Here is a 27,790-nt window from a genome sequence, read left to right as displayed (position 1 = left end):
TTAAAAGCAGGTTGAAGTGTTGTAAATTCTTCAACGAGTTTATTGGATTTAAAAAATAGTATATTATAGAAGTTAGAAAAGTGCGGTGAAAAACATGTGAAGCAATTATTTTTTTAGATTCCTATCTCACTTAAGCAAGGTTATGTTAAGTTTGAAAAGTATGAGATGTTAGGTGATGACGACATGCATGTTATATTTCACAGTCAATCTAGATTTTTAGATTTGGGGGCTATGGAGTTGTTTGCGAGAATGGTTGATGTGGAGAGTAGCTCAAGTGGATCTGCTCGGAATCCGTCGACCGGCATGCTAAAAAGGGGTTCTAGCGCCATTCCAATCGGTCACGATGTTACTGCCCATGTTTCGTCTCCATCATCTGCAGCAGATCTGCTTTTTCAGGCCGATAATACAGATGATTTGGGTGATGTGTGTACCTTCGGGGAGCTTGCAGCTGCAATGAGAGCAACACCTGTATTGGATAGTGCACCGACATTCATGGAGGTCAGAGATAGGGATCCACTTGTTGAGGCTATAGGCGATGATGGGTCAGATTCGGAACCACCCATTATTGGCGATGATACCGATGGCGAAGACGACACAACACGAGTTGGGAGATCGCAAGGACAGCCAAGCTCTCAGACATAACAATACTCTTCACACTTCTCTAATTTGGATATTGAGATGATGAATCAACCGACATTTTCAAATCAACATCTGCCTGGTATTTACGGAGACGAGCCTAATATGCTTGGCATGGAGGAGTTTCAAATCGGCTAGTGGCTCCAAAGTAAGGAGGAAGTTGTATTGACAATGAAGAGTTATAATATTAGTCGAGGTGTTGAGTATAAAGTGTTTGAATCCGATCAATTGAAGTATCACAGAAATTGTGTGCAGTTTGAGAATGACTATAATTGACTGATACGTGTGACTGTGCAGCAGAGAAAAGGCTACTGGAAAGTCCAAAAGTACAACAGGCGCACACATGTCTTGCCACCAATTTGACAATTGACTTCTTTGTCGATAAATCTCGCAACGTGCGCAATACCGTTCAATTGGTACATGTTTCATTCGTTATTCACAATCTTTCACTAAAATTGCTTGGCCCCACCGCGCACTACCCCTTCTGCCGCCCACTGAAGCTTCAACTACCACTATTAATAGCTGCTGTCGCCGCCCTCCACAGCCCTTTGTGCCGTGCACAATCTCCACTTGGCCGTGGCTCTGCCGTTGACTAAAATGAATTTTCTTTTTCACTCGCTGTTGACTTTTTTTTTCCCTAACTCTCCTATTCTCCAAGAGTTTTCTCGCCGTTAATAGGGACTCTCTTTGTGAACATTACTTGTGGAAAGTTATTGAGGGTATCACTCTATACATAATTCGTGCTAGACTATTGTACCTTAGTTTTATACACGTGAATCGTGCTAGGGTGTTGAGGGTAGATTTTTGCATGTAAATTGTACTAGAGTGTTGGAGATTAAGATATTTGTACGTAAATTACGTTAGGATTATATGTTTTATGTATTTGCACATAAATTGTGCTACTCCTAGTGCTTTAGGTCAAAATCACATAACTCATGCTATCTTAAGACGAATTATATATAACTTTAAAAACACATTATCTTAAAACGATTTATATGTATTTTTTAAAGGAGTTCTATGCATAAATCGTTCTAAAATATGGTGTTTAATATATTATTTAACATACATCACTCTCAGACAATTTATATATTATAAAGTTTAAAAGATTCATGTTTTAAGATTTTTTTAAAAAAAATTTATAATTTAAATTTTTTTATTTAAATAAAAAAATCTTAAAATAATATTTTATCCTATTTTATATGGATAGATTACTACTAGTAGTTACTAATACTAGTTCTAGAACATATGAGAGAATGAAGCTTATTAGCTTGTTAATATAATAAATATAAAACTGTTAGCAGCTCAGATAGTTTTTTGTCTGTTTTATTTAGACTTGTTATATTTGTGCTTTTATAAAGAAAGAAAAAAAACTTAAACGAGTCTTTTTCTAATATTTTATCACCGGATATCATATAAGATTTTCCTTATTATAAACTTGCCGATATTTAATTAGTGAATGTATTGTAAATCAACTTTTTATTTTTAATATGGAAGTAGTAATGGTGTTTTTTTAAAATGTGGATTATTAGGGTGTTATTCTTAAATATGGATTAATTAGAGAAGTAGAAATTGGATTGTCTGATTTATTAGAGGTACAGAAATTGGACCGTCTGATTTTTAGAGGTACACAAATCGGACCGTCCGATTTGTGTTAAAAAAAATAAAAAAATTGAAGTACAGAAATCAGACCCTCTTATTTGTGTACTTTTCACAATTTTAAAAAACACAAAAAAATTATAATATTAAGATATATCACTACTTTTACTTCTATAATAATAAAAAATAGCCTACTTGTAAATATCACGAAAATTATAATAGATATAAGAAAATCAAATAGGAAACTAGAACAGATCGAGTTGTTAACAAGACATGATCTACGTTATCGTTATCTCTATTTCTTTTTCAGATGATTTAAATTACACTTTATTTACAACTATCATCTTATTATATGTTTATTTTTCTTTTTGAGAAAAAGAAAATAATTTGTTTAGTTGACATTCTTAAAGATGTATGTGCATGGCCAATATATAAATGTACAAAATTAACTTCTTTTACCTCACTATATGTCTATATCTAAAGTCGAAATTTGGTAGGAAATATTAACAAAAAATTGAAAATTATTCTTATAAATTAATTATTCATTTTATTATTTTAAAAAATAATTCTTTAATGAATTAAAACTTATTATAAGATAACTAATTTTATTTAAAAAAATTAATAAAAGTTTAACGAAAAACAAAAATATCTTATTCAAAATTTTATAAATCTATGTAGTATCTATTATTATTATCGTGATGTGATGATGATTATTGGACCCTACCATGTGCTTGTCATGAAGAATGCTATGAGACTATGACCCGAGGGAGGGTTCCCTCCATGCATATCTGTAGCTTTCCCACAATATTAAAGACACCTATGTCATTATCGCATGCATTTAATAATATAGTCCTACAACTCAAAAGCAGGGAAAAAAAAAAGGGAAAGAAACAAGATCAGATTAAGGAATTTTATATATTTGCCTGCTAGTTTTTGGGTATTTTTTATAAATTCATGATACTCCGTATATATGCCTATTATTTTATTGTTAGGTTCTTTTATAATTAACGCACGTAATGTTATGATATAAACACAATTCGGCGCAAGTTAACATGAAGTTAGAATCTTATATATTCACATTATTGTTAGGATAATTTATCTTAATAAAATAATAGAATTTAAATTTATACAGATATTTTAAATAAAAATTAGTTATATGTTCATCGTAAATATATTTATATATAGTTTAATTTTTATATATTGACAGTAAAAAATATTTTATACAATTGTATAATTATAATTATTTTTTTAGATAATTATTCATATAATCAAAATAAAATATAATTATTTTTGTAATGTAATGTTAAGATAAACATGTAAAACAATTTTACACTAATAATATGTTAAAATTAAATTGATTTATATTATATAAATTAAATTAGTGTAACTTAATTTATTTTTTTTTACGTAAATCGAATTACACTAATTTGATTTAGCATGAAACTTAATAAATCAAAATAGAGTAATTTAATTTACTAAAGAAAAACCATGGCAAAATTGAATCCGTGGTAAATCAAACCCAATCGCTTTCGATTTATAAGAGAATATGGTTTTAATGCTACATTAATTTACTAAATGGATGATTATTTGTAAAGGACAAAATTAACTAAGCCGCATATTTAAGAGGAAAATTATATTGCTCAATCATAGAAGTGATGAAAGTGCTTAGCTCATTAAATTGTTCACAGATTGTTTTATGACTTTTATCATCACATAACTTAAAGTCAACATTAAAATTTAAGGTCCACGTCCTGTTTAAAGTGCTTTTGGTATAAAATTCATAGTAATGCTCCACAAGTAGACACATAAAATAATAAACACAATTCATACAATTGTTTGTATAATATATATTATTAATACAAACTAAAATAAAATAAAAGAAGTGTCATGTCAACTATGAGGATATTACATATGGCTATATTAAATAATATTAAATATCTTACTCATTTTTAAGAAAATAACACATCTAGAAATTTTGGTATTTAATTTTTATATTTATCAAAATTTAAGTATGGTGAGGATAAAAAAGGTAAAAATATGCAACATCTACAATTAAATTAATCATTATAGATTGAGTACATATGAATTAAAACACCTAATTAATATATAAATAAAAAATTATTATTCTCATATTTTTAATTTAAATTATTTATCAAACAAAAAAACCATGTAATAGAGTAGTGTGTGGTATGTGGCCGGTATCTCTAGAAGGCTAATAAGAAATAAAGTATATGGTTAATGTGTTATTAGTGCCATTTGTTGCGGGTTGCAAAAGGCTCTAATAATCATTAGTGCCAGTAAGTAAATTGATTGTATCTTTACCTAATCCTCCCCCACCACAACTAATAGAAGTTGAAAGAGGGTGAGTTTTAAAATTAAGTTTTAATTATTCTATAGGTTTTTTTAATTTTATCAAACTTTTAATAAGGTTTTTATAATTTAAAAATTTATAATTGGGTTTTTGCATTAGACAAACATTTTTAATTATTTTTTTAAACAATACAATTTTTTAAAATATTCTAAAATAAATATTTTTAAATTATTATATTTTCTTCTGAAAAATAATAATTAGTAAGAATTTAATTACAATTTTTTATCTAGTATCATAATTTTTAAATCATAAAAATTTGATTAAAATTTTGATAAAATTATAAAAACTAATAAAATAATTAAATAAAAAAGGTAATATATTAAGAAGGTTCCTTTTTTTAATTTTGGTAAAAGCATAATAAGTCCAAAATGGCTGTTATAATAGCATGTGAATTATATTATATGACTGCCATCATTTCAATGATTCCTTTGGCTATATAAAATATGCTTATATAGTGATGGATATAGTTAGAGGTTGAAGTGAAAATGTGTACATAAATTGGCAACACTTGGAGGCACGTATTGAGACATTGATGGAACGATATTATACCAATCATCATCACTTTTGATGTTGTGTGAGATTTTGACGCCAAAACGGCATGTGGGGTATGTGTGACATGTATTCAGAGATGAGAGTATTGGATCCTAAGCTATTATTATTATTATTATTATTATTATTATTATTATTATTATTATTATTATTATTATTATTATTAAGATTTTACTTAGGATGCTAAAGGTATTAAATAGAAAAAATATATCAAAAAATAAAAAAAATTGCTAATAATATTTGTTAAAAATATTTTTTATTTTTTATTAAATATACAATAGATACATTGAAAATTCTTAATATTTAATTTTCAATACAAATTTATTGTATTATTATGTTAATAAGTATTCCACACTTTTTATCTGTTTTTAAAATTAGTTAACTGAAATTTTATATATACTTATACTATTAAGAGAAAAAAAACTAAAAAAATAATTCTACTTGTGATAAGCTTGACCAGTGCACTAAATACATTTATTAATAAAAAAGAAAAAAACTACGTATCATCATTAATTATATCAGTAGTAGTTTTGTCTGCCAATGGGATTGCTGCCGAAAATTATTTTTCCTCCTTAGCTTCTTGCGCATCTAATTAGAGCTTTTTAATTAGTTAAGAAACTTCCAATCCATTTCATAGTAATTTAGTTTTGTTAGAAAATATTAGGATGAATTTAGATGGATTAGTATCATTTATATTTATATATAATATTTATATATTAATTATAAAATTGTATGTTTTATTATTTTGATTTTTTTAATATCTATATATATCCTTATGTATTGTATTTTTTTATAAATTGAATAATACATTCTTCAGATAACTCTTTTGTTTTTAGAGCTTGTTTGGGTGAACTTCTAAAAAAAATATCTTTTTTCGAGTTATCTTTTTTTAAAAGATTTTATGGAAAAGTAAAAGTAATTTTATGTTTGGGTATCTCATGCAAAAAGATCTTTTTATCTATCAATTATGTTTGGGTATAACAATATAAAAGTACTTTTTTTTTTGTTTATTTATTACATGAAAAACATCTTTTTTTTAAAGAGAAAAAGATCTTTTAAAAAAAGATGTAAATTACAGCTTCTCAAAAAAAAGATGTTTTTTTAATTTTATTTTTCTAGTGCTTTTACTTTTACTACTAGAAATTTGCCAAACATGCTAAAAGATAAAAAAAGATCTTTTTTCATCGTAAAAAATCTTTTTCTATCAAAATAATGACGCCCAAACAACCACTTAATATGGTATCAAGAACATAGGTTCTTTTCTTTTTTCATGAAAATTCGTTCATAGCCTCTTTGTTTTTCTCTTCTGATAGTGTTTTTTGCCTCCAGTTTTCGATCATTTTCTAACGCTTTGATTCGTCACCGTCGGTACCAGTGTGTTTGTCTCGTCGTCAGGGTTTCGACGCCTCCAAATTCGCCGCCAACCCCCTTCGGATGCGCCCTCACGCGCTGCCTGAAAACCGGTGTCCACTTCAGGTTCTCCTCTCTCCAGATGCCTCCAGCACCGTTGTATCCACGCCCAGGATCAACGGAACCAAGAGAGCCACGTGTTAATGCCAACGCGCACGCGGATCCGATTCAGCCCCCGCCAGCTCGACCCGGCCCGCGCTCACCGACCCATGTGCCACCTCCCTCTTCCCGTCAGCGCTGACGCGTCTTCCTTCGCATATCACGCGTTACCACGTGGCCTACCGGTCTGACGTGGCAGACAGTGGGACCCTCCCTAAGATTTTTTTGGTGAGCTCTTTTTTATTCTGCCGTTTATTTTCTCGTCTTCAGCCCCGAATTTGTAGTTTTCTCTCCTCTCTTTGATCTATATATCTACTTATGGAAAAATCAGATGTTTTTACTGCCATAGATAGAAATGGTAAATTCTGTCGAAGTTGTAACCGTTCTGGGCACCTCTTCTCAGACTGTCCTCCTATTGAATGTCGTAAATGCCAACAGAAATGTCACATTAACTACAATTGTCCACAATTGTTCTGCCATTACTGCAAGCTCTCGGAACATTTTATTACTGCATGTCCTACTCGTCCACCACGTTCTGATCACATTAAATATCATTCTCATCCCAACTTTTTCAAGAATGTGTCTACTTCTGTTGTTGCTACTACTATTGAATCTACCACCTTTACTCCTCTCAACCCGTCTTCTGTCTCTGTCTCTCTATCTGATATTTCGTCTCTTCTTAAGCATCTTCTCTCCCTCTCTGGTAATGCTCCTGCTGCTTTTTCGACTCCTCCAGGTAATTCTAAATGGTATTTTGATTCCGGTTGCTTTAATCACATGTCTCTTTTGCATCATTTTTTCTCGTCTATGTCTACTACTACAAATGCATCTTCTGTCAATACTGCTAATGGTTCCCTCTTGCACGCGACACACAAGGGTTCTATTTCCCAGCCAACTCTTAATCTCTTTGATACTTATTATATTTCCAATTTGAACTTTAATCTTATTTTTGTTAGTCAACTTGTTGATCTCGGTTTTGATGTCAATTTTTTCATTTTTGGTTGTTGTGTACAGGATCATCGGATGAGACAATCAGGACTTGACGTAAAGTCGGAAGGTTGTTTGAATTCGAGAATCTTCATATTCCTCCTGTACTAAATCTCTGTGCTACTTCTTCTCCATCTACCCTTCACTTGTGACATCATCGTGTTGCCCACAGCTCCTTAGAAAAATTGCATCCTCTTGTGTCTCAAGGTATTTTGGGTCAGGTTAATAATTAGTCTTTTGATTACATTTCTTGTCAAACTGCCAAACAATCTGCTTTATCTTTTCACAATAATTCATCCTTTGCTTGCTCTCCTTTTGATCTTATCTACTCTGATGTTTGGGGTCCTGCTCCTACTGCTTCTATGGGAGGAGCTCGATACTTTGTCGTTTTCATTGATGATTATTCACGCTTTACTTGGGTTTATTTTATGACTAATCGCCATGAGCTACCTCATATTTATATTAACTTTGCCACTATGATTAGAACTCAATTTTCCAAGATCATTAAGGTTTTTCGACGTGATAATACTATGGAATACCGTGATTTTAAATTTTTAATCTTTCTTGCAGAACATGATATTTTGTTTGAGTTTTCTTGTCCTGGTACGTCTCAACAAAATGGACGAGTTGAACGCAAATACTGTCACATTCTTGACTCTGTTCGTGCGATGCTTCTTTCTTCTTCGTGTCCTGAGCGTACTTGGGGTGAAGCTGTTCTTACTGCTATTCATGTTATCAATAGACTTCCTTCTTCTGTCCTTGGTTACGTTACTCCCTTTGAGCGTCTTTATCATACCGCTCCAGATTACAGTTCTCTTCAAGTTTTTGGTTGTGTCTGTTTTGTTTTTCTTCAGCCTCATGAACATAGTAAACTTGAACCTCGGGTTCGCATGTGTTGTTTCCTTGGTTATGGCACTGAACACTAGGGTTATCGTTGTTGGGATCCTCTCTCTACACGAATTCGTATATCTCGTCATGTTGTCTTCTGGGAGCATCACATATTTTCTCAGTTCTCCTTATTTGAGTCCATTCCTCCTATTTAGTCATCCTTTTTCACTAACCCCAATGTTAATCTTTTTCCTAGTGATGATTCTACAAATTTTATCTCGAGTCAACCTCTACAGCCTCCTACTCTTTTGCCTTCTCCATCTCCCGATGATTCCAGACCAGACGATAATCCTGCTCCTGCCGTCATGCCTCCTCCTTCCACTCGTTATTCTAGGAAAAGAAATCCACCTCCTCATCTTCTTGATTATCATTGTTTTTCTACTATTCTTCATCAACATGAAACTAAGTCATTCAAAGAAGCCTCCACAAATCCAAATTAGCAGCAAGCAATGCAGGAAGAAACCCAGCACTTAAAAAAGCACACACTTGGGATTTAGTTGATCCTCCTTCTGATCAGGAAGTTGTGGATAGTAGATGGGTATACAAGATCAAGACTCGCTTTGATGGTTCTATTGACTGTTGTAAGCCACGATTGGTTGCTCAAGGTTGTATGCAAGAGTATGGTATTAACTATGAAGAGACTTTTGCTCCTGTTGCTCGTCTCACATCTGTTTGAGCTCCTCTTGCCATTGTTGCGGTAAAAAAATGGTCTCTCAGTCAGATCGACGTGAAGAATGCATTTCTTAATGGGGATTTGAAAAAGAATGTCTATAAGAAACCACTTCCGGGTTGTCCTTGTTCTTCTAGCAAAGTCTGTCTCCTTCGCAAGACACTTTATGGTCTTAAGCAAGCTACTCGTGAATGGTTTGACAAGTTCAACACTACTATGTGCAATTTCGATTTCACTTGCAGCCCTCATGAGAATGCTCTCTTTATTCGCAAAATTGAATGTGGAGTTGTTCTTCTACTTTTGTATATTGATGACATGATCATTACTGGAGATGATGTTGATGGTATTTCTGATCTCAAAGCCTCCCTTCACCATACTTTTGAGATGAAAGATCTTGGTTCTCTCAGTTATTTTCTTGGTCTCGAGGTCATATCCACAGATGATGGTATCTATCTCTCTCAAACTAAGTATACTTCAAATCTTCTTGCTCGTGCTGGGATTACAGATAGTCACACTGAGTCTACTCTCATTGAGCCTAATGTTCGATTTACCCCTATGGATGGCACTGTTTTGGATAATCCTACTCTTTATCGACAGTTAGTTGGAGGTCTCGTCTACTTGACTGTCACCCGACCAGACATCGCCTATCCAGTTCATGTTCTTAGCCAGTTCTTGTCAGCTCCTTGTACTACTCACTATGCGGCAGTTCTTCGCATTCTTCGCTACATCAAAGGCACCCTATTTCATGGCCTTTATTTTTCTGCCCATTCATCTTTATCCCTTCAGGCGTACTTAGATGCTGAGTGGGATGGTGATCCCACTGATCATCGTTCTACTACTGGTTATTGTTTGTTTCTTTGCGACGCTCTCATTTCTTAGCGAGCTAAGAAGCAAACGTTCATTACTCGATTAAGCACAAAAGTTGAATACCGTGCTCTCGCTGACACCACTGCTGAGATTTTCTCGATTCGTTGGCTTCTTGTAGATTTGGGTGCTCCTCAGTCATCCCCAACCGATGTTTTTTGTGACAATCGCAGTGCTATTCAGATTGCGCATAATGATGTGTTTCATGAACATGCCAAACACATTGAGATTGATTGTCACTTTGTCCGGCAACGAACGTCTCCTTATTGATGCTGTTCACCTCGTCGTTGTTGAGATTCTGGATCAGACCGCTGATATCTTCACGAAAGCTCATCATCTTACTCGTTTTTGGACTCTAGTATTCAAACTCAAAATGGTATCTTTAGCTCCCATTGAATTTGAGGGGAGATGTTAGAGAATAATTAAAATCAATTTAGATTAATTAGTATCATTTATATTTATATAGAATATTTGTATATTAATTATAAAATTATATATTTTTATTATTTTGATTTTTTTAACACCTATATATACTCTTATGTATTATACCTTTTCACGGATTGAAATAATACATTTTTTAAATAACCCTCTTGTTTCTAACAAGTTTCATAATCTTTAGGATAACTTTTACTTGATTATGATTAGATATGTGAATTTAATTATTATTACTATTATTAATTAAATATTGATCTTAATTAAGATTTTTTTAAGTAACAATTTATTTTGTTTCTTATTAATTCTTATCTATAGACGTTTTCAATCTTTTAATAAATTTATAAAATAATTTATGTGCGACTACAAATTGTGTCCAAATATATTGATTTTATAAATGTAATTGATTTTTTATTATTAGATTGTCCTAAACCATTTTTTTTATTTTGTAGGCAAATTAATTATTGCAGGTATTTTTCGATTTGAACGTAAATTAATACTCTCTACCACAATTTAATAAGTATTATTTTCTTTTATAAATTGTGATAAAGTGTATCGACTTAATAGTGTCCAAAAATTCTACTAAATTGTGATAGAAGATAATGATTTATTACATAAATGTCTACTAAATTATGTCTAAATTGTAAAATCATGTACCTTATGTATAATAATTTACATAAAAAGAGACAAATTTATTTTTTATAGTAATAATTAGGTTAGGATATATAGTTTGATAGTAAAAAATTTATTTATTTTATTTGGTATATAAGTTAGTTTTTTTGTTGATCTGATAATATATGCAGAAGTTAATTTATATTCATATTTATTGTTTTGGATTTTTATAAAATATACGTGTTTATTACTACATTTTTGTGTCTTCTTATTGATAAATTATGTTTAGTATATAAATGATTACGTCCACTTCACTACAAATTAAATTTCTAAATCATATAATACTCTAATTCGGCAACGGACCTTGTTATGCTATATATATATAGGTCAATTTATTCTGGGATAATTATATTATTAATAATACGCATGATCCCTGGTATAATTAGTTACGTTATTGCATTTATCTTTACATCCATGCCTACAACTACAGTTGGTGCTCTTTCACTATCAAAATTAGTCACAGATAAAGGAAACTTTCCACTTATGATATCATATCATATATTATATATTTAAAGAAGCGATTCTAACTTCTAATCCCAAAATTTAAGGGAATATAGTGAAGAATTGACTGATCAACTAAAAGTGTTATAGGCCCAAACTTGATAGTGATCGGATCTTACCAATAAAACAGCTAGTTCATTCATGTCACATGGATTCTTTTAATTATTTGATTTATTTCTATGAATATGAATGCCAATAGTAGAGTTTCACCCCACACTAGCATATTATGTAATCCATCTCTATTTCATCTCGTAAAACTTTTTTTTTTTTAAAAGTAATTTATTAAAATTAGTTTTTCAAAGATGAGTTTTCAAAAATTATAGCAGTAAATAAAATTAAAAGTGATTTTAAAATAATTATTTTTAACATTTAAAATAATTTTAATAGATGTACGTATAATAAATAGTAAGAATATATAATATTGTATTAGTCTTTTTAAATTTAAAATATGAAATGGCTTTAAAAAAAAAAAAACACTTCATATATATTTTCAAAACATTCTTAACTAAGGCTGATAATATATACTTTATCCGCGGGTATTTAACCCGACCCAATCCATTTAGATAGAGTAGGCTACCCGATTCGCTGCGGGTAGAGTAGAGATCGATTTGAGTATGCCTGCGGGTAGGGTAGGGTATGGGTTTAAGGTGTACCCTACTTTATCCTACTCGCACCCCATATATCATACATATTTTATAAAAATTAGGTATATAGTGAATGAGGTGAAAGTTGAACCCACAACTTTGATTCTCTCAAGTTTTTTTAACAATTGAGAGAGTAAAGTGTAATCTCTCACCATTAATTTTATAAGTGGGACCAAGAAAAAATATGAGAGAGAAAGAGAGTAATAAAATGTTAGAAATCAGACTTTACTCCCTCAATTTTTTTTTTATAACAATTGAAAGGATCCATTCTCACGACCTTTCTCATATAATGATTTTCAATAAGTGAGCAAACACATGGATTTATAGCCCGTAATAGCCTAGGGGTTGGGTTGACCCGCGGCAAAACTCACTGTGTTCCGTTTGTAAAGCGGGCATTATCAGTCAGCAGCGAATGCAAGTCTCCAAGTGGGGCTTTCATGTCTAGGGACCTTCCCCTTGGCCTATAGCCTTCTAATCGGAAAAGGGGCAATTGGATTTCGTTCCTGACACTTCATAGCAACTCACTTATTTCGAAAATAGACGCGAGAAAGAAGCCATCTTTCTCCTATAGTACAAAGAATGGACTTTGAAGAAAGGCGATGATCATTCATACATAGCATAGTCCAAGCGGACCCACTTAAAATCTTTACTGAACTATGACCGGCCATCATATTAGCAAATAAACGTATTCCTGAGCTTAATGCGCTAGAATTTCCCACAAGAGTCAAACTATAATAGTCTCCGACTCATATGGCGGCGGGGGCCGGAACCCGCTTCTTCCAGAACCAAGATCTTCCCTTTCTTCCTGTATAATCAACCTAGGTTCGTGCTGCTCTCTCAACGAGGTTTATTGCCAGCGATGCTCAAAGACGAATCGTTCCATCCTTGGAGGTGGAATAGTTGGTTAATAATTCACCTATTCTAGTTGGGGCTCCCGCTCCTGGCTCTTCATCCGCCTACGGAGTCTCTCTTGTATGAACTTTAAGATTTTATTGTTTTTAATTTTAATTTAATTTTTTATTTTTTTATTTTATTGATATTTATGAATTTTAGAATGATTAAATTTTATATTTGTTTTGAAAAAAATTGATATTTCTGCAAATAGGATAGAGTTTAGAACTTTAGAATAAATGTAGAATTAGAGTTGAGAGATTCTCAACTTGCGAATAGGATAAGGTATAATTTTAATGAAATTTTTAACCCACGAATAAGATTAGGGTAGGGTCCTACCCATTGCCAGCCCTATCCTTAACTTTTCAAAATTAAAAATACAAACACATAAATTTACCAAAATATCTCTCAAATTTTTTACTAAATCCGACCTTTACCATTTTCTTCTTCCTTTATTTAAAGTGAATTAAATATATACTTCTTTTATAGGCTCAATTTTTTGGATATATAAATTCTGTGTGTGTTGTGCATGGTTATGAAAGTGGGTGGTGCTAGACATGAATGTAGGGACAATTTTTTCTGAACTATCAAGTGAAGAAAAGAGACTGTCCGATTTCTTTATTAAAAAAATTAAGAACACAAATCGGATGGTCCGATTTGTGTGGGAGGAAAAATCGGATGGTCCGATTTTAATATTATTTTTTTTAATTGTCTAAAACACAAATCGGACGGTCCGATTTGTGTACTGCAAATTTTTTTAATTTTTTAAACACAAATCGGAGGGTCCAATTTACTCTTGACACCACAACTGCGTAAAGTACCCATACACTTCATAACTACGTCTTACACCACTTTCTCCTCTATATCTAAATTAAAAAATGTCTTTTATACCATGTGAGATACAATCAATGACACATGACGATAAATTTAATCATATTTTATTCTTTTAGAATAAATTGTGCATCCTTTTCAAGTAATATTGTTATGTAAAAAATTGGGAAAAAATAAATTCATTACAAACATAGTTGTGTCATATAGAAATTGAAATATATATTTTTTTAATTCATTCTCCTAATTGTCTTTTAATATTTAAATTTGTAATATTCAATAAAAATATTTTTTGAAAACATTAAAAAGATAAAAAAGTTTAAACCATCTTTCTTTAAAAGTTAAAAGAATAATTAAAAAGATGAATCAGGACTTTCAATTATTTTTTTTAAATAAAAAAACAGTTGTTAATTTTTTTTACGATAATTATTAAATTAGAAAATAATAGAAGTGGCTTAAATATTACCATAAAGGCACATGAAAACTCCTTTTTCACATTTATTTATTAAACCATATCCGAGTTTCAATTATAACAATCATATATATGCATGAAAAGTTTTATTTTCTCCCATCTCTGATTGAATTCTCGAAAGAGAATATTTGTATAAGGATGATAAAGTCTTAATCTACCTTATTAGTTTTATGCTTAGCTAACCTTTTTTGTTTTTATATTATAATTTTTGTTTGTGCCCATCCATTATTATGTTTGGCCTAACTAGAAAAACCAACATTTTGTCCCTGTCCCTATCATATTGTTTCTGTCCTAAAATCCAAGCTACTGTACTGATTGGACATACGTATAGACATGCATGATATAAATACGAGATTATTTGTTTGTAGTATAATACTAGAGTATAGTATCAACATTAAACAATGTATGCTGTTCCATTTGGTGGCATTTAGGTAAATATTGGAAAAGCGTTGGGGTATGGTGGGAAAAACGAGAGTCAAAAGAACGACAACCCGCCAAACACACCAGTCTCTGCAGTAAAATGAACCAAATAAATAATAAATAAATAAATAAATAAAGAAAACAGCTGGGTAACTGGGATGATTGCCTACCCGCACGCGCGCGTGTGCACGCTCCTTCGCTCAATTAGAAACTTGATTAAATTCTTCTAAAAGTGAAAAACATAGTAAAATATAATAAATAAATATTTAAATTTTTCATAACAAAATTTATGTATAATAAAAATTATAAATTTAATAATCATAATTAATATATTATTTTATTTTAAACGATTTTTTTGTTCTTATTGATAAGCACTTTTAGTTTTTATTTTAATTTTCAAGATGTTTTGTCACACTACTATTTTTTATTGGATTTTGATATAACGATTTAGTTTGTTTTACTGTTTGCTCTTACTATTTAAATTTTATTAGTAATTATTTAATTATGTATACATAAAACAAAACAAGGTTAGTTATCAAATTAAATACTCCTTAAGTTCTTAAAATTGCATAAGAATCTTTCTTAGACAAGTGTGCCTCCCACTCGCGGAGGAGGTGGGGACGGCGCGTGGGAGCAATTCACGGTAGCGCCCACTAAAAAGGGCGGTAACAGGTAAAAGGTTAAGAATGATGGAGCGAATGGAAAAAAAAAAAAAAGAGATTGATTTTGAAGTTGTTGAGAGGGGAGACAAATGAGTCAGGTGCATAAGCACAAGCACAAGCACAAGCTTTTCTCCTTTTTCTCTTCTCTTCATTTTTTTTTCTTCTTTTCACCTTTTCCAAAAGCAACGCAATGCACATCCTTTAGATTCTTCTTCTTCTTCTTCAATCCTCATTCTTCAATCCTGTCTTTCTCTTTTTGCACAGAGCCAGCTCCTTCACCTATTTCTGACTCTATGTTTTTGTAACTTAATCCATTTTGGACTTTGCTGCTGCCTCCTAGATTCTTATGTGAGTTCTCTTCTCACTTCTTTTTTCCAACTTTCTCACTTTCATTACCATATTCTTTTGCATCTTGGAGGTTTTTTTTTTCTTCTTTTTATTTGCATTGGCTGCATGCAATGGAATTTGCAGCTGCTTTATCTCTCTGAAGTACTACTACAACTGCTTCTAAGTAAGAATTCTTTTGGTTTCTTTGAATTAGTAATTTATTTTTTCTTTTAGGCATGGGATACAATTTGGAATGTAGGTTACTATAATGATATTCAGGAATGTGGTTCTGAATTTTGAAGTTGGTAATTAATGATTTTCAGTACCATGGTCAATAGATGATCCTCTTCTTGCTGGATCTCAAATTATCTTTTTCTTTTCATATATAAATATTTTTTTTTATAAAAAAGAACTTATTTAATACTATTAGCTGTGAGCATCTGTCGTTGTCTGCAAAATATTTTCTCCTCTTTTTGTGTGTAGATCTTTGTGGTTTCATGAGTTCGTTTGTGTGTTTGTTTGGCAGGAGAAACCATTCCCTCAGTTACTTCATCTGATTTACATTTTTTTTTTCATTTATTGCAAATAGCTGAATTAACTTCACAATTGATTTGATAATGTGGTTTGGTACTGTGTATGTTAGTTGAAAATGGTGACTAAGCTTGTGATCCCTAAAAGTAGGAAAGAAATGAATTTAGAAATCAACCACATTGCAATTGGTCTGTGTTGTTCCAACTTTCCCTTTGAGTGTTTTTCAATATTACTACTACTCCTACCCACCATCACATTATTTTCTTCTAACAAGATTCCAACTCTAATCTTTGGTTGATAAAAAGACTTCAAGATTTTATTATCCACCTTCTGCTACTGCTACTGCTATTGCTTGAAGATTGATAATATAAAGATCTTGGATGGTTGCATTTACAATGGTAATCCTACTTGATGGCCGAATCGCCAACAAAAGTTGATGAACTCCTGTTGCTTAGGCTTTGATTGTGGTTCGATCGAAGCTAGTTGCGTGGAGGTGAATTTGAAGTGTTTTTCCAAGTTGTTGTTAAGTACACTTGGCGCCAGGTCGAATGTGTTTGATGCATCTTTAATTGAATAACTATGCATAAGGTCATAGGAAGAAACGGAGTCTTACTTGAACTTAGTTTTGCTTTTGACTAATTACAGAGATACTCTGAACTGAAGTTCTCATACTATTTCAGAACTATTCTCTTACCAGATCAGGCATTTTCACCATGACCAAGATTAGTCCTGAAGTTGAAATCAAGATGCCAATGGAAGCAGTACCACCGGTTTCTGCAGACGTGAGCTTTATTTCTAACGGTTTTCCAAAGTATAAACTGGGAGCTGATAATCAAGTTGTGGAAGAACCAGTTCAGGGTAACCAGGGACCTTCCTTGAAAGATGTCATTGATGAAGAAGCTTCCAATTTGTATGACCAACACAAGCGCATCTCAGTTCGTGACCTTGCGAGTAAATTTGACAAGAACTTGGCTGCAGCTGCTAAGTTGTCTAATGAGGTTCATCTTTTTCACTTGCTTGTGGCCTATACTATATATCTCATTTACTTTCCTTAATATAAAAAAACTTTTATTCCCAACATGCATCTATTTGATCAAATACAGATAACCAGACAAAAAAGGAATGCACCAGTTTTAGGACTTGAGGATTGCATTTGTTGATATGAACATAGCTACCAACTTCAATTCAAATTTGAATAGTTCATTCATCTTATGCACTTTTGTCCATATTTTGTCAACTTGATCATGGCTTTTTCATGGAATTTAGGCAAAGCTAAGAGAGGTGGCATCTCTGGAAGGACATGTTCTTTTGAAGAAGCTAAGAGATGCATTAGAATCTTTAAGAGGCTGTTTTGCAGGAATAAATAAAGAGGATGTGGAGAAAGCTATCGCAATGGTTCGTTTTTTTATAACATACTATTCTATGGTTTAGGTGTGCAATCTTCAAACATTGACATGACATTTCATCATCTGCTGATGGATCCATGAACTTGAGCCTTCCAGATTCTTAAAAATTTTTGGGTTATTATTGTGGACCATACCTCCATTCTTCCCTCCCATTTTTGTAACATATTCTTTGGAACTATTTCAGCGTGTATGAGAAAACCCTTTATTTCTTCTTGATCAATGAATGCTACTAATACTTAGTACTCCTACTTAACAATCTACAGGTGGAAGCTTTGGCTGTTAAATTAACTCAAAATGAAGGAGAATTGATTCAAGAAAAGTTTGAAGTGAAGAAGCTTGCAAACTTTCTCAAACAGGTTGGCTTTGGCATCTAACCACTTCTCTTATACGGTTATAGATCTATAGAATCTCCATTCAAGCTTATGGTTATGATTTACTGGAACTCTTTCTTCCTGAAGGATTTTGAAAGTGAAAACTTTCTGGTTCTTCCATTAAAATATGTTGACTCTTTTTCAAAATCTGAATCCATCTTTGTTCTACAGGCTTCTGAAGATGCTAAAAAGTTGGTTAATCAAGAGAAGTCTTTTGCTTGCGCTGAAATTGAGAGTGCTAGGGCAGTGGTACTGAGAATTGGGGAGGCCCTTGAGGAACAAGAAAAAGTTTCCCAAGCTTCTAAACCAAAGGTTAGACATTCTTTATTTCCCCCATTAGGAGAGAAAAAGATGCTATTTGAGCATACAATTATTAATTATACATGTTAATATTCTTTGTAATGGACACTTCTGCCTAAGTATTATTATCCTTAGAAGATCTTAGATTCAATTATACATGTTAATATTGTTTCCTCGTTGATATTTGAGCATGGAAAATATACACTATCTTTTCTTCTTCACTCCCAGGATGTGGATGGACTAGTAGAAGAAGTTCAAGAGGCTAGAAGAATCAAGTTGTTGCATCAGCCATTCAAGGTTAATTTGCTTTTGCTTCCTCAACTGCTTGGGTGGATAGTTTTTTATTATATATTTTATTTTGCTTAATTTCATTATACTCCATTCTATGGCAATAACAATTAATTATATATCTTGACAAATAATTTTCTCTCTGCATTATATCATTGACCTGGGTATTAATTCGCATACATATGTCCTGTTTGGCAACCACCTATTCTCCCCCCCCCCCTCCCCTCCCCTCCCCTCCCCTTTTCCCCTTTCTTGCTGCAAACTGTACACAATGGAAAATTTTATAATTGATTTTTGAAACATTTGATATCACGCAAAGTTGCCAACATGTCTTGAAATGCATAGAAATGTTTTTAAATGCTGAAGTTTTGTTTGCTTTGTGTAAAATAGACTAAAACATATCTGATTATTTATTACATTTTAAAGTCATATCTTGTGTGTAGTGATATATTACTATGGTGTCAGACGTGTATCTTATGTCTATCATAATTTCCAAATCTACAAGTCATTTTGGATACAGTGCAACTAATTGTATCAGACATCAAATTTAAGACTAATAGGCTATGAATCTTCTTACAATCTTATGCTATGGTTTTAAACTCCAATAAACTACAGTGTATCACTATTTGAATATTGTTTGAAGTGGAGAGAATGAAACTCACTTTTTACACTAACTTTGTGATGATTTCAGGTGATGGCCATGGAATATGAACTCCGTGCTCTAAGGGATCAAATTCGAGAAAAATCTATATTTTCAATTAAGCTTCAGAAGGAGGTTCGTAAATATATATTTTTTACTTGCTTAATTAACTGTTTCCCTAAGCCCTTTCAAACCATTAACTTAAGTCTCACTTCCCTTTCTTGCAATAACTTAATTTCTTCCACTCCAGCTAACAATGACCAAGATGAGTGAAGAGAACAAATATCAGTTATATAAGTTAGGTGGTTCTGAAGTTTTGGGCTCATACTTGCGAGTTCAGCCTTGCTCAGATGAAGTACCACAAATTTCAAAATGTTCATTTCAATGGTATCGCTTGTCATCCGAAGGTAGCTGGAGGGAGGTTATTTCAGGTATCTCACATCCTTAATTGATTTTCAAGCATGTCTCAAGATTCAGAGGTTGTAATATTTGTACAGATGAAGTAAAATATGCAATGATGCTTTCATGAAAGTAGTGCCAAACTCCCATTATGGTGGTGAATTACTATTTATATTTGTAACATTCATGTTTAATATTGTATATCTATCTTATTTGAATTTCGTATCTTCCTCTTTATTTTCAGGTGCAAACAGATCAATATATGCTCCAGACCCCTCTGATGTTGGGAGAATCTTACAAGTTGATGTTGTCTCAAATGGCAAGAAACTCACACTATCAACTAATCCCATTCAAACAGGTTGGTTTGTTATTGCCTTATCTTTCGTTCTTGGTTTCAGGATACATCTAAATCTGGAAAAGAAAGGGTAACATCGACATATGTTGTATGTACCAGTTTCAGGACTTGGAAGCCATGTGGATACACTTCTACGAAAATCTAATATCGATTTTAATGTATGTTATCTTTGCTCTTTTCACATTCAGTAATTTTAACTCTTCCTAGCAGAAAAGATTACTAAAGCTATAAACTGTAAACTGTTTTCTGCTCAAACTTGTCTTTATCAACATAACATCTTTCTTTGTATTATCCAGGTAGTTATTTCTCAGATGAACGGAAAAGATCATTCATCACATTCTACTCATTCATTCGGTGTGGGGAGAATGCGGATAAAGCTATGTAGAGGTTGGATTACAAAAGCTAGAGAGATTTACTCTCCATCAATGCTGGTACTATTCTAGCATTGGCCATTTTTCTTGTATCACATATTGTTCCATCTTTTTACTCTATAGTTTTAGATTCATCATCTTCTAAGCTCATGTGGTTTATATGTTAAACTAACATATTATTTACCTAAAGCTATGTGGAGTTAGAGGTGATGCCAGTAATGCAGCAAAGACACTTTTTTGGCAAGCGAGAAAGGGGCTCTCATTCGTATTAACCTTCGAGTCGGAGAGAGACAGAAATGCAGCCATTATGGTTGCTAGGAAACATGCTCTTGATTGCAATGTATGCATCTTTTCTCTTACTGGTTATCTATTGATTCATATGTTTGCATTATTGTCATCTTTTGTGGACTTGCATACAAATTGAATGAAATTTCTTTTAACAGGTTGTGCTTGCTGGTCCAGATGATCTAGTGTAGGAGTAAATTTAACTGACTTGATGAGTTTTCAGCAAAGTGAGTATTATCATATTCTTGGTGTGAGTATACATGTGTGCTTTGTTTTGTTGGTGAAAGATATGATTTCAGCTTTGTAATGGGGTTTTCTTTTTTCCTTTTTCCACTAATTGGGGTTGCATTGTTTTAGGCATGTTTTTTTTGTTTGCCTAATCATGTTGTAACAAACTCAACTCTTTCTATTAGTTCATTTGTTCATTGTGGCTAATTGCTTATTCCTTCTAGTTCAGTTGTAATGTTCAGCGCACCTCAATCATGTATGTGCTAACGTTTCTTCATGAGTTTGCTCATAAATTTGTTTTTACCAGTTTATTTTTTTATTATTATGAATAAATTACCATTTGTACCCATAAAAGATACAGATACTGACAAATATACTCATATAAGAATAAAACGACAATTATAACCATGGAAAATGGCTTTCGTGTACCCATATAAGAATAAAACAACAATTATTGGAAAATGGGTCTATCGCATCAAACGCAAGCCTGATGGTTCAATTGATCGATATAAGGCTCGCCTTGTGGCCAAAGGATTCACCCAGACTGAAGGTGTTGATTTCTTGGAAACCTTCTCTCCTGTTGTCAAGCCTGCCACCATTAGATTAGTTTTGGCATTGGCCTCTATGAAGCATTGGCCCATACATCAGTTAGATGTCAATAATGCTTTCTTACATGGGGATCTTTCTGAAGATGTTTACATGACTTTGCCACCTGGGTTCACATCTCCTCGCCCAAATCAATGCTGCAAGTTACTAAAGTCATTATATGGTCTACGACAATCTAGTCGTATGTGGTATGACAAACTTTCTCATCTTTTGCTATCCCATGGATATCAGCAGACTTTATCTGATTATAGTCTATTTGTTAAATTTACTGGTGCTCAAATTTGTATACTTCTAGTCTATGTTGACGACATCGTTCTCACTGGCGATTCTATTTCTGAACTTGCTTCTATTAAGTCTATTTTGCACCAGCACTTCCGAATTAAAGATTTGGGCCCTTTAAAATATTTTTTGGGTATTGAAGTAGCCCAATCAGCAAAGGGAATTTGCTTATCTCAGAGAAAATATTGTCTTGATCTTTTGGAGGATTCTGGTTTATTAGGTGCTAAACCTGCCTCTGTTCCAATGGATAGTTCCACAAGATTATATCAAGACAAAAGTCCCTTGCTATCTGACCCTTCTGTGTATCGCCGTTTGGTTGGGCGTCTTATCTACCTTACCACTACTCGACCAGACATCATGTATGCCACTCAACAATTAAGTCAATTTATGGCAACTCCTACTGAATCTCATCTTCAAGCTGCCAAGCATGTGTTACGATATCTAAAAACTAGCCCCGGCAAAGGAATTTTTTTTTCAAGAGAATCAGAAATTCAGCTTCTCGGCTTCAGTGACTCTGATTGGGCCGGATGTCCTGACACTCGGCGATCTTTAACAGGCTATTGTTTCTTCTTAGGCAACTCTTTAGTCTCTTGGAAGACTAAGAAACAAACCACCGTTGCCCGCTCATCCACTGAAGCAGAATATCGTGTACTTGCCAACACAACTTGTGAACTTCAATGGATAATAAATCTGTTACAATTTTTACGTATCTCTCCTATCCGCCCACCAGTTTTATATTGTGATAATCAAAGTGCTCTTCATATTGCTGCTAATCCAGTTTTTCATGAACGGACCAAACATTTAGAGGTCGATTGTCACTTGGTTCGACAAAAAGCTCAAGCTGGAGTGATGAAACTTCTCCCCATTCCTTCTTCTGGGCAATTAGCTGACATCTTCACAAAGCCTTTGTCTCCTCAACCCTTCCATCTTAATCTCAATAAGCTTGGAGTTCTCGATATCTTTCATCCTCCAGCTTGCAGGGGCATATTAAACCATTCTTCTACCTTAGCCCATGACAACAACAAAGAAGTCTCACAGCCCACAAATTCAGCCCAACAGAATACATAAATTTAATTATAATTTTAGTCTTTATTATCTTTATCTTATCTTTAGTTGTTCTTATCTTCTTATCTTATCTTTATTTGCTTTTATCTTTTATAGGACAATGCTCTATATATATTTAGTCACTTCAGTACAATTCAATCAATCAACAATCAATAAAAGTTCTTTTCTTTACTTTTCCTACTCTTTCACAATTTTATTAATTATAACCACGGAAGATGGCTTTCGTGTGCCAAGAGTACCCAGATGTTGGTTACACAATTTATCTGTTAGGGTATTCTTAGCATACGGAAGCTATCTTCTGTGGATACAATTGTCGTTTTATTCTTATATGAATACATTTGTCAACGCTGGTATCTTTCATGAATACAAATGGTCATTTATTATTATTATTATTATTATTTTTTTTAATCCTGTTCAAATAATGGACGTGGAATTGAAACTATCAGAATATGGGATTGATAACTATAACGAATCTTGTCCAAAGATCGATATATAAAATTTCATGAGTGATGAGACACCACATCAAGCATTGTGTGGAACAAAATACCAGAAATCAAAAGCACATTGGCATCGTTTACATTTTGACCCTATCGAAATGAGAGCTTTGAAGAATAAAGCATGGGATCCTCTGCAAGCCAATATGACCAATAATTTAAGTTAAGCAATTGAAATGACATAGCAAATTTTTTAATTATATTTTTTAGGTAAAGGCCATTTTTATTTTATTTTTTTATGGTTTCCAAAAATACTCTAATTGTGAGACCAAATGATAACGAATTTAAATCACGTTATAATGTCTAAATAAAAAGAAAAACTATAGGAATCAATATTAGTTTAGCAAAATAATTTAAAAATTAGTGAAAAATTGAAAAGAAATGAATGTGAGATAGAAACATTCGAAACTAAAAATATCAAGAACATTTAAAACTTAAGTAAATAATTTTTTTAACTGTGAATTTACTTTTTTAACCTTTATTCTTTTGATTGGCTAAAAATTTAGAATTTAAGATTTATAATTTAGGGTGGAAACCAGCAACAACAAAGAGGAGTGAAGTTGTGATATTAGATGGAAGAAGGAGGATAAAAAAATGAAAATAGGTAGAAAAGTAATTAACAAAAGAAGAAGAGAAGGATAATAATTTTTTATTCAAAAATACTATTTGTAACTAAAATTAAATATCATTATGTATTTGTTTATAAAAATATATTATTTAACTCATTTTTTTGTATATTTTATATCTTAATATATAATTTATATTAGTAACTAATTTTGATGGCTGATTTATATATATAAACATAGTTTTTTTTTATTTTTTATTTTTTCTATGTGTATGTGTATGTGTATTATTTTCTTCTGATATATATTAGGCAAGTCACAAGTGAGACAGCGTATCTCCAGACTCCAGTGTAATAAGGCAAGCAAAAGAAATAGTTATCAAAATTAATTTTTTTAATAAAACCTTTAATTCAGGAGATACACCGGTGCAAAAATCATTTCCCCTTTTGGAGTCACATGTATTTTTTTTAAAGATAAATAAAAAAATATGGATTTATTATTTATGTATATCCTTCTTAATTTTCATTGAAAAAGTATATACTTTTTTTCCCTAATACTGCTACTAGTATTATTTTAGCGTATATCCATGCCTTTGTTTTTGAAAACCCAACGGCTACAATTCTCCAAAGCAACGCTCCTACCGTCCGATCAATCTTAAGAGATCCAACGGTAAAGAGCCACGAAAAAAAATCGACCGTTGTAGCGGGAATCGGCGCTTCGTGCAGCTTCATAAGAGAAGGGTTTTTTTCACTGCCTTACTCGTCTCATCCATTTTTCAGAGAGAGAGAGAGAGAGAGAGCGCACTGGTTTTCTAAGCAAAACACAGAAAGTAGGAACAACGGTGTATGCGTTCTCTTCTTCGATTTTGATTCTTCTCAGAAACATTCATTTTCAGTTCCAAGACAAAAGAGAAGTGTATACCAAATGGCTTCAAGACCCATCGTTCCTCAACAAGCAAGAGGTATGCGTATCTGTGTGATCTTTCATTCCTTCTTTATAATCACGTACCTTTTATCTATGATCTTCTCTTCTTTCACTGTTATGTGTGGAAGATTCTATTCGTCGATTGTTCCTCCGCGTGTTTCTTTCTTTAAGTTCCTTCGGTTTTTCAAATCTTGTTCTGCTTTGATTGAATCCGAAATTTTTGGGATCTGCAAATGTTATTTATTTTTTAAAGGATGCACAAATAAAAGGACCTTTTTTTTTCTTTTTCCGTTTTACTCCTTTGGTTAGATTGAAACTTTGGTTGATAAGGTGGATGATTTTGCAATTTGGTAGGTGATGCAATCGTAAGAGGAGGGAAGCAGCAACAGGAGCAGAAGAAGAATGGTGCCGGAAACCGTAAAGCCCTCGGAGAGATCGGAAATTTGGTCACTGTTAAAGGTGTAGAGGTCAAGCCCAATCGCCCCATTACAAGGTTGGTGCACAGAGAATTTAAAAAAAAAAGAGACTTGTTTTTGTTCTCTTAATTATAAAGCATGATTATCTTTTTTTGTTTTCTATGCTTATTTGTGATTTTTTTTTTGTGATTCTTTTAGGAGTTTCTGTGCACAACTTCTTGCCAATGCGCAAAAAGAAGCAGCTGCTGAAAACAACAAGGTAAAAGCACTCTTTTACACACTATGTCTTGAATGTTGTTTAGTTTTCAATGGTTGATAGAATGATTGATTTAATGTTTTTTGTGTTATGCAGAAACAGGTATGTGCTAATGTGGGTGGACCTGCTCCTCACGGAGTTGCAGTTGCTACAAAGAGGGGTGCACCAAAGCCTGCTGCTACCAAGAATGTGACTATAAAACCAAAGCCTGCAGTGGTGGAAGTCATTGATATAAGCTCTGAAAAGGAGACACCAAAGGACAAGCCTGTGAACAAGAATAAAAAGGAAGCAGATGTCAACTCCAAGAAGAAACCACACACTCTCACTTCAGTCCTCACAGCCAGAAGCAAGGTATATTGTGGGAAATAAAACAAAACGAATTCTGGATTTCTGAATCATGTTTTTGTTTATTTAACAGTTCTGTTTATTATTATTACAGGCAGCATGTGATCTTACTAAGAAACCAAAGGAGCAGATTGTTGACATTGATGCAGCTGATGTTAATGATGAGCTTGCTGCTGTTGAATACATTGAAGACATCTACAAGTTCTATAAGCTAGTTGAGGTACCAACATGATTGGATTACTTGATTTTTATATTGTAGGATTTATAGGATTCTAATATTGTTTAATAATGCATGTTTGGTGATTGATGATGAATAATGAAGAATGAGAGCCGTCCACATGATTACATGGACTCACAGCCAGAGATCAATGAAAAGATGAGAGCCATATTGGTTGATTGGCTCACAGATGTGCACACCAAGTTTGACCTCTCTCCTGAGACACTTTATCTGACCATCAACATCATTGATAGATTCTTAGCAGTGAAGACTGTGCCAAGAACGGAACTCCAATTGGTTGGGATCAGTGCCATGCTCATGGCATCCAAGTATGAAGAAATCTGGCCCCCGGAGGTGAATGACTTTGTGTGCCTCTCAGATAGAGCTTACACAAATGAACAGATTCTTGTCATGGAGAAAGTCATATTGGACAAGCTGGAATGGACTTTGACTGTGCCTACTCCATTTGTTTTCCTTGTTCGTTTCATCAAGGCTTCAGTTCCAGATGAACAGGTGTGTGTGTGTGAAACAATATGCCTTCCACCTAATTCATTTTTTCCTTCTTTTTTTCATAGTAATAATAATAATGTCTAATAATATTCTTCTTTTAAATTTACCACAGCTAGAGAACATGTCACACTTTCTATCTGAGTTGGGAATGATGCATTATGCAACCTTAATGTACTGTCCATCAATGGTTGCAGCCTCAGCAGTTTTTGCAGCTAGATGCACACTTAACAAGACACCTCTTTGGAGTGACACACTTAAGCTACACACCGGTTACACACAAGAACAACTTATGTAAGTACATAAAATATTATTTGTCTTTAGGAGTTTATGATTGTTGTTACTTTAATTAACTGTGTGTTGTTTGTTGTTGTTACACAGGGATTGTGCTAAGCTACTAGTGAGTTTTCACTCGAATGTTGGGAATGGGAAGTTGAAGGTTTTGTACAGAAAATACTCAGATCCACAGAAAGGTGCTGTAGCTGTGCTTTCACCAGCTAAATATCTTCTCCCGGAAGCTTCTTCTGTCTCTTCTGGCTCTACACATTGACCATAACAAAATATTGAATGAAGCAGTAGAAAAAGAAGAGAAGAGTAGTAGAGTTTCTTTGATGTGTTAGGGGGGAATTTGGCAATAACCATTTGTTATTGTTGTTACTTGGGCAATAACCATCTGTTATATTTTTTTTTTTCTTCTTTTTGAATATTTTGTTTTAGAAGCCATATGAGTTTGGATTCAAGAAAACAATAGTTGATTAGTATATGAGTAATTGAGTTGCAAATTTCTCTAGTTCTCTCATTCTCTCCTTCCTTCATTTCTCGGTTCTCTCTCATCTTTTTTTGTTTTGGCTGAAAGAGGGCCGAGGCCCAAATGAGAAAAGGAAAGTAACGAAGCCCCAAACCCAAGGCAAAAAGCAACCCACTCCCAAAAAGTATAACTGGTTTACTAATTACTAGGTAATTTCTAGTTTTTATTAATGTTAATTAATTCACCAAAAAAAAAATTGTATTAATTAAATAATAAA

At 32.8% G+C, this 27,790-nt stretch overlaps 2 protein-coding genes across 6 annotated transcripts; both read left to right on the top strand.

The window, feature by feature from the left end:
• The first annotated feature begins 15,612 nt into the window (after nt 1-15,612).
• LOC107623329 (stomatal closure-related actin-binding protein 2) lies at nt 15,613-21,300 on the top strand. 5 transcript variants are annotated; one of them, XM_016325540.3, is made up of 13 exons: nt 15,613-15,940; nt 17,148-17,448; nt 17,717-17,845; nt 18,120-18,212; nt 18,399-18,539; nt 18,756-18,824; nt 19,507-19,590; nt 19,706-19,886; nt 20,099-20,212; nt 20,309-20,367; nt 20,506-20,640; nt 20,771-20,920; nt 21,024-21,300. In XM_016325540.3, the coding sequence occupies exons 2-13, from the start codon at nt 17,164-17,166 to the stop codon at nt 21,054-21,056; spliced, it is 1,473 nt and encodes a 490-aa protein (XP_016181026.1). In that variant the 5' UTR covers nt 15,613-15,940; nt 17,148-17,163; the 3' UTR covers nt 21,057-21,300. The 5 variants fall into 5 exon arrangements, with proteins under 5 accessions (XP_016181026.1, XP_016181028.1, XP_016181027.1 ...); XM_016325542.3 differs by having other exon boundaries at nt 15,684-16,103; nt 17,131-17,448; XM_016325541.3 differs by having other exon boundaries at nt 15,686-15,940; nt 17,131-17,448.
• Nucleotides 21,301-24,863: 3,563 nt separating this feature from the next.
• On the top strand, nt 24,864-27,554 carry LOC107623747 (G2/mitotic-specific cyclin S13-7). The gene is made up of 8 exons (XM_016326107.3): nt 24,864-25,061; nt 25,379-25,517; nt 25,639-25,699; nt 25,793-26,047; nt 26,136-26,261; nt 26,364-26,771; nt 26,881-27,059; nt 27,147-27,554. Exons 1-8 carry the CDS (start codon nt 25,025-25,027, stop codon nt 27,313-27,315), a joined length of 1,374 nt encoding a protein of 457 aa, XP_016181593.1. The 5' UTR covers nt 24,864-25,024; the 3' UTR covers nt 27,316-27,554.
• The last annotated feature ends 236 nt before the right edge of the window (nt 27,555-27,790 follow it).

Source organism: Arachis ipaensis, chromosome B10 (assembly GCF_059453495.1).
Source record: "Arachis ipaensis isolate K30076 ecotype BB chromosome B10, ASM5945349v1, whole genome shotgun sequence".
NCBI lineage: Eukaryota > Viridiplantae > Streptophyta > Magnoliopsida > Fabales > Fabaceae > Arachis > Arachis ipaensis.
This window is presented reverse-complemented; position numbering and strand designations above follow the sequence as displayed.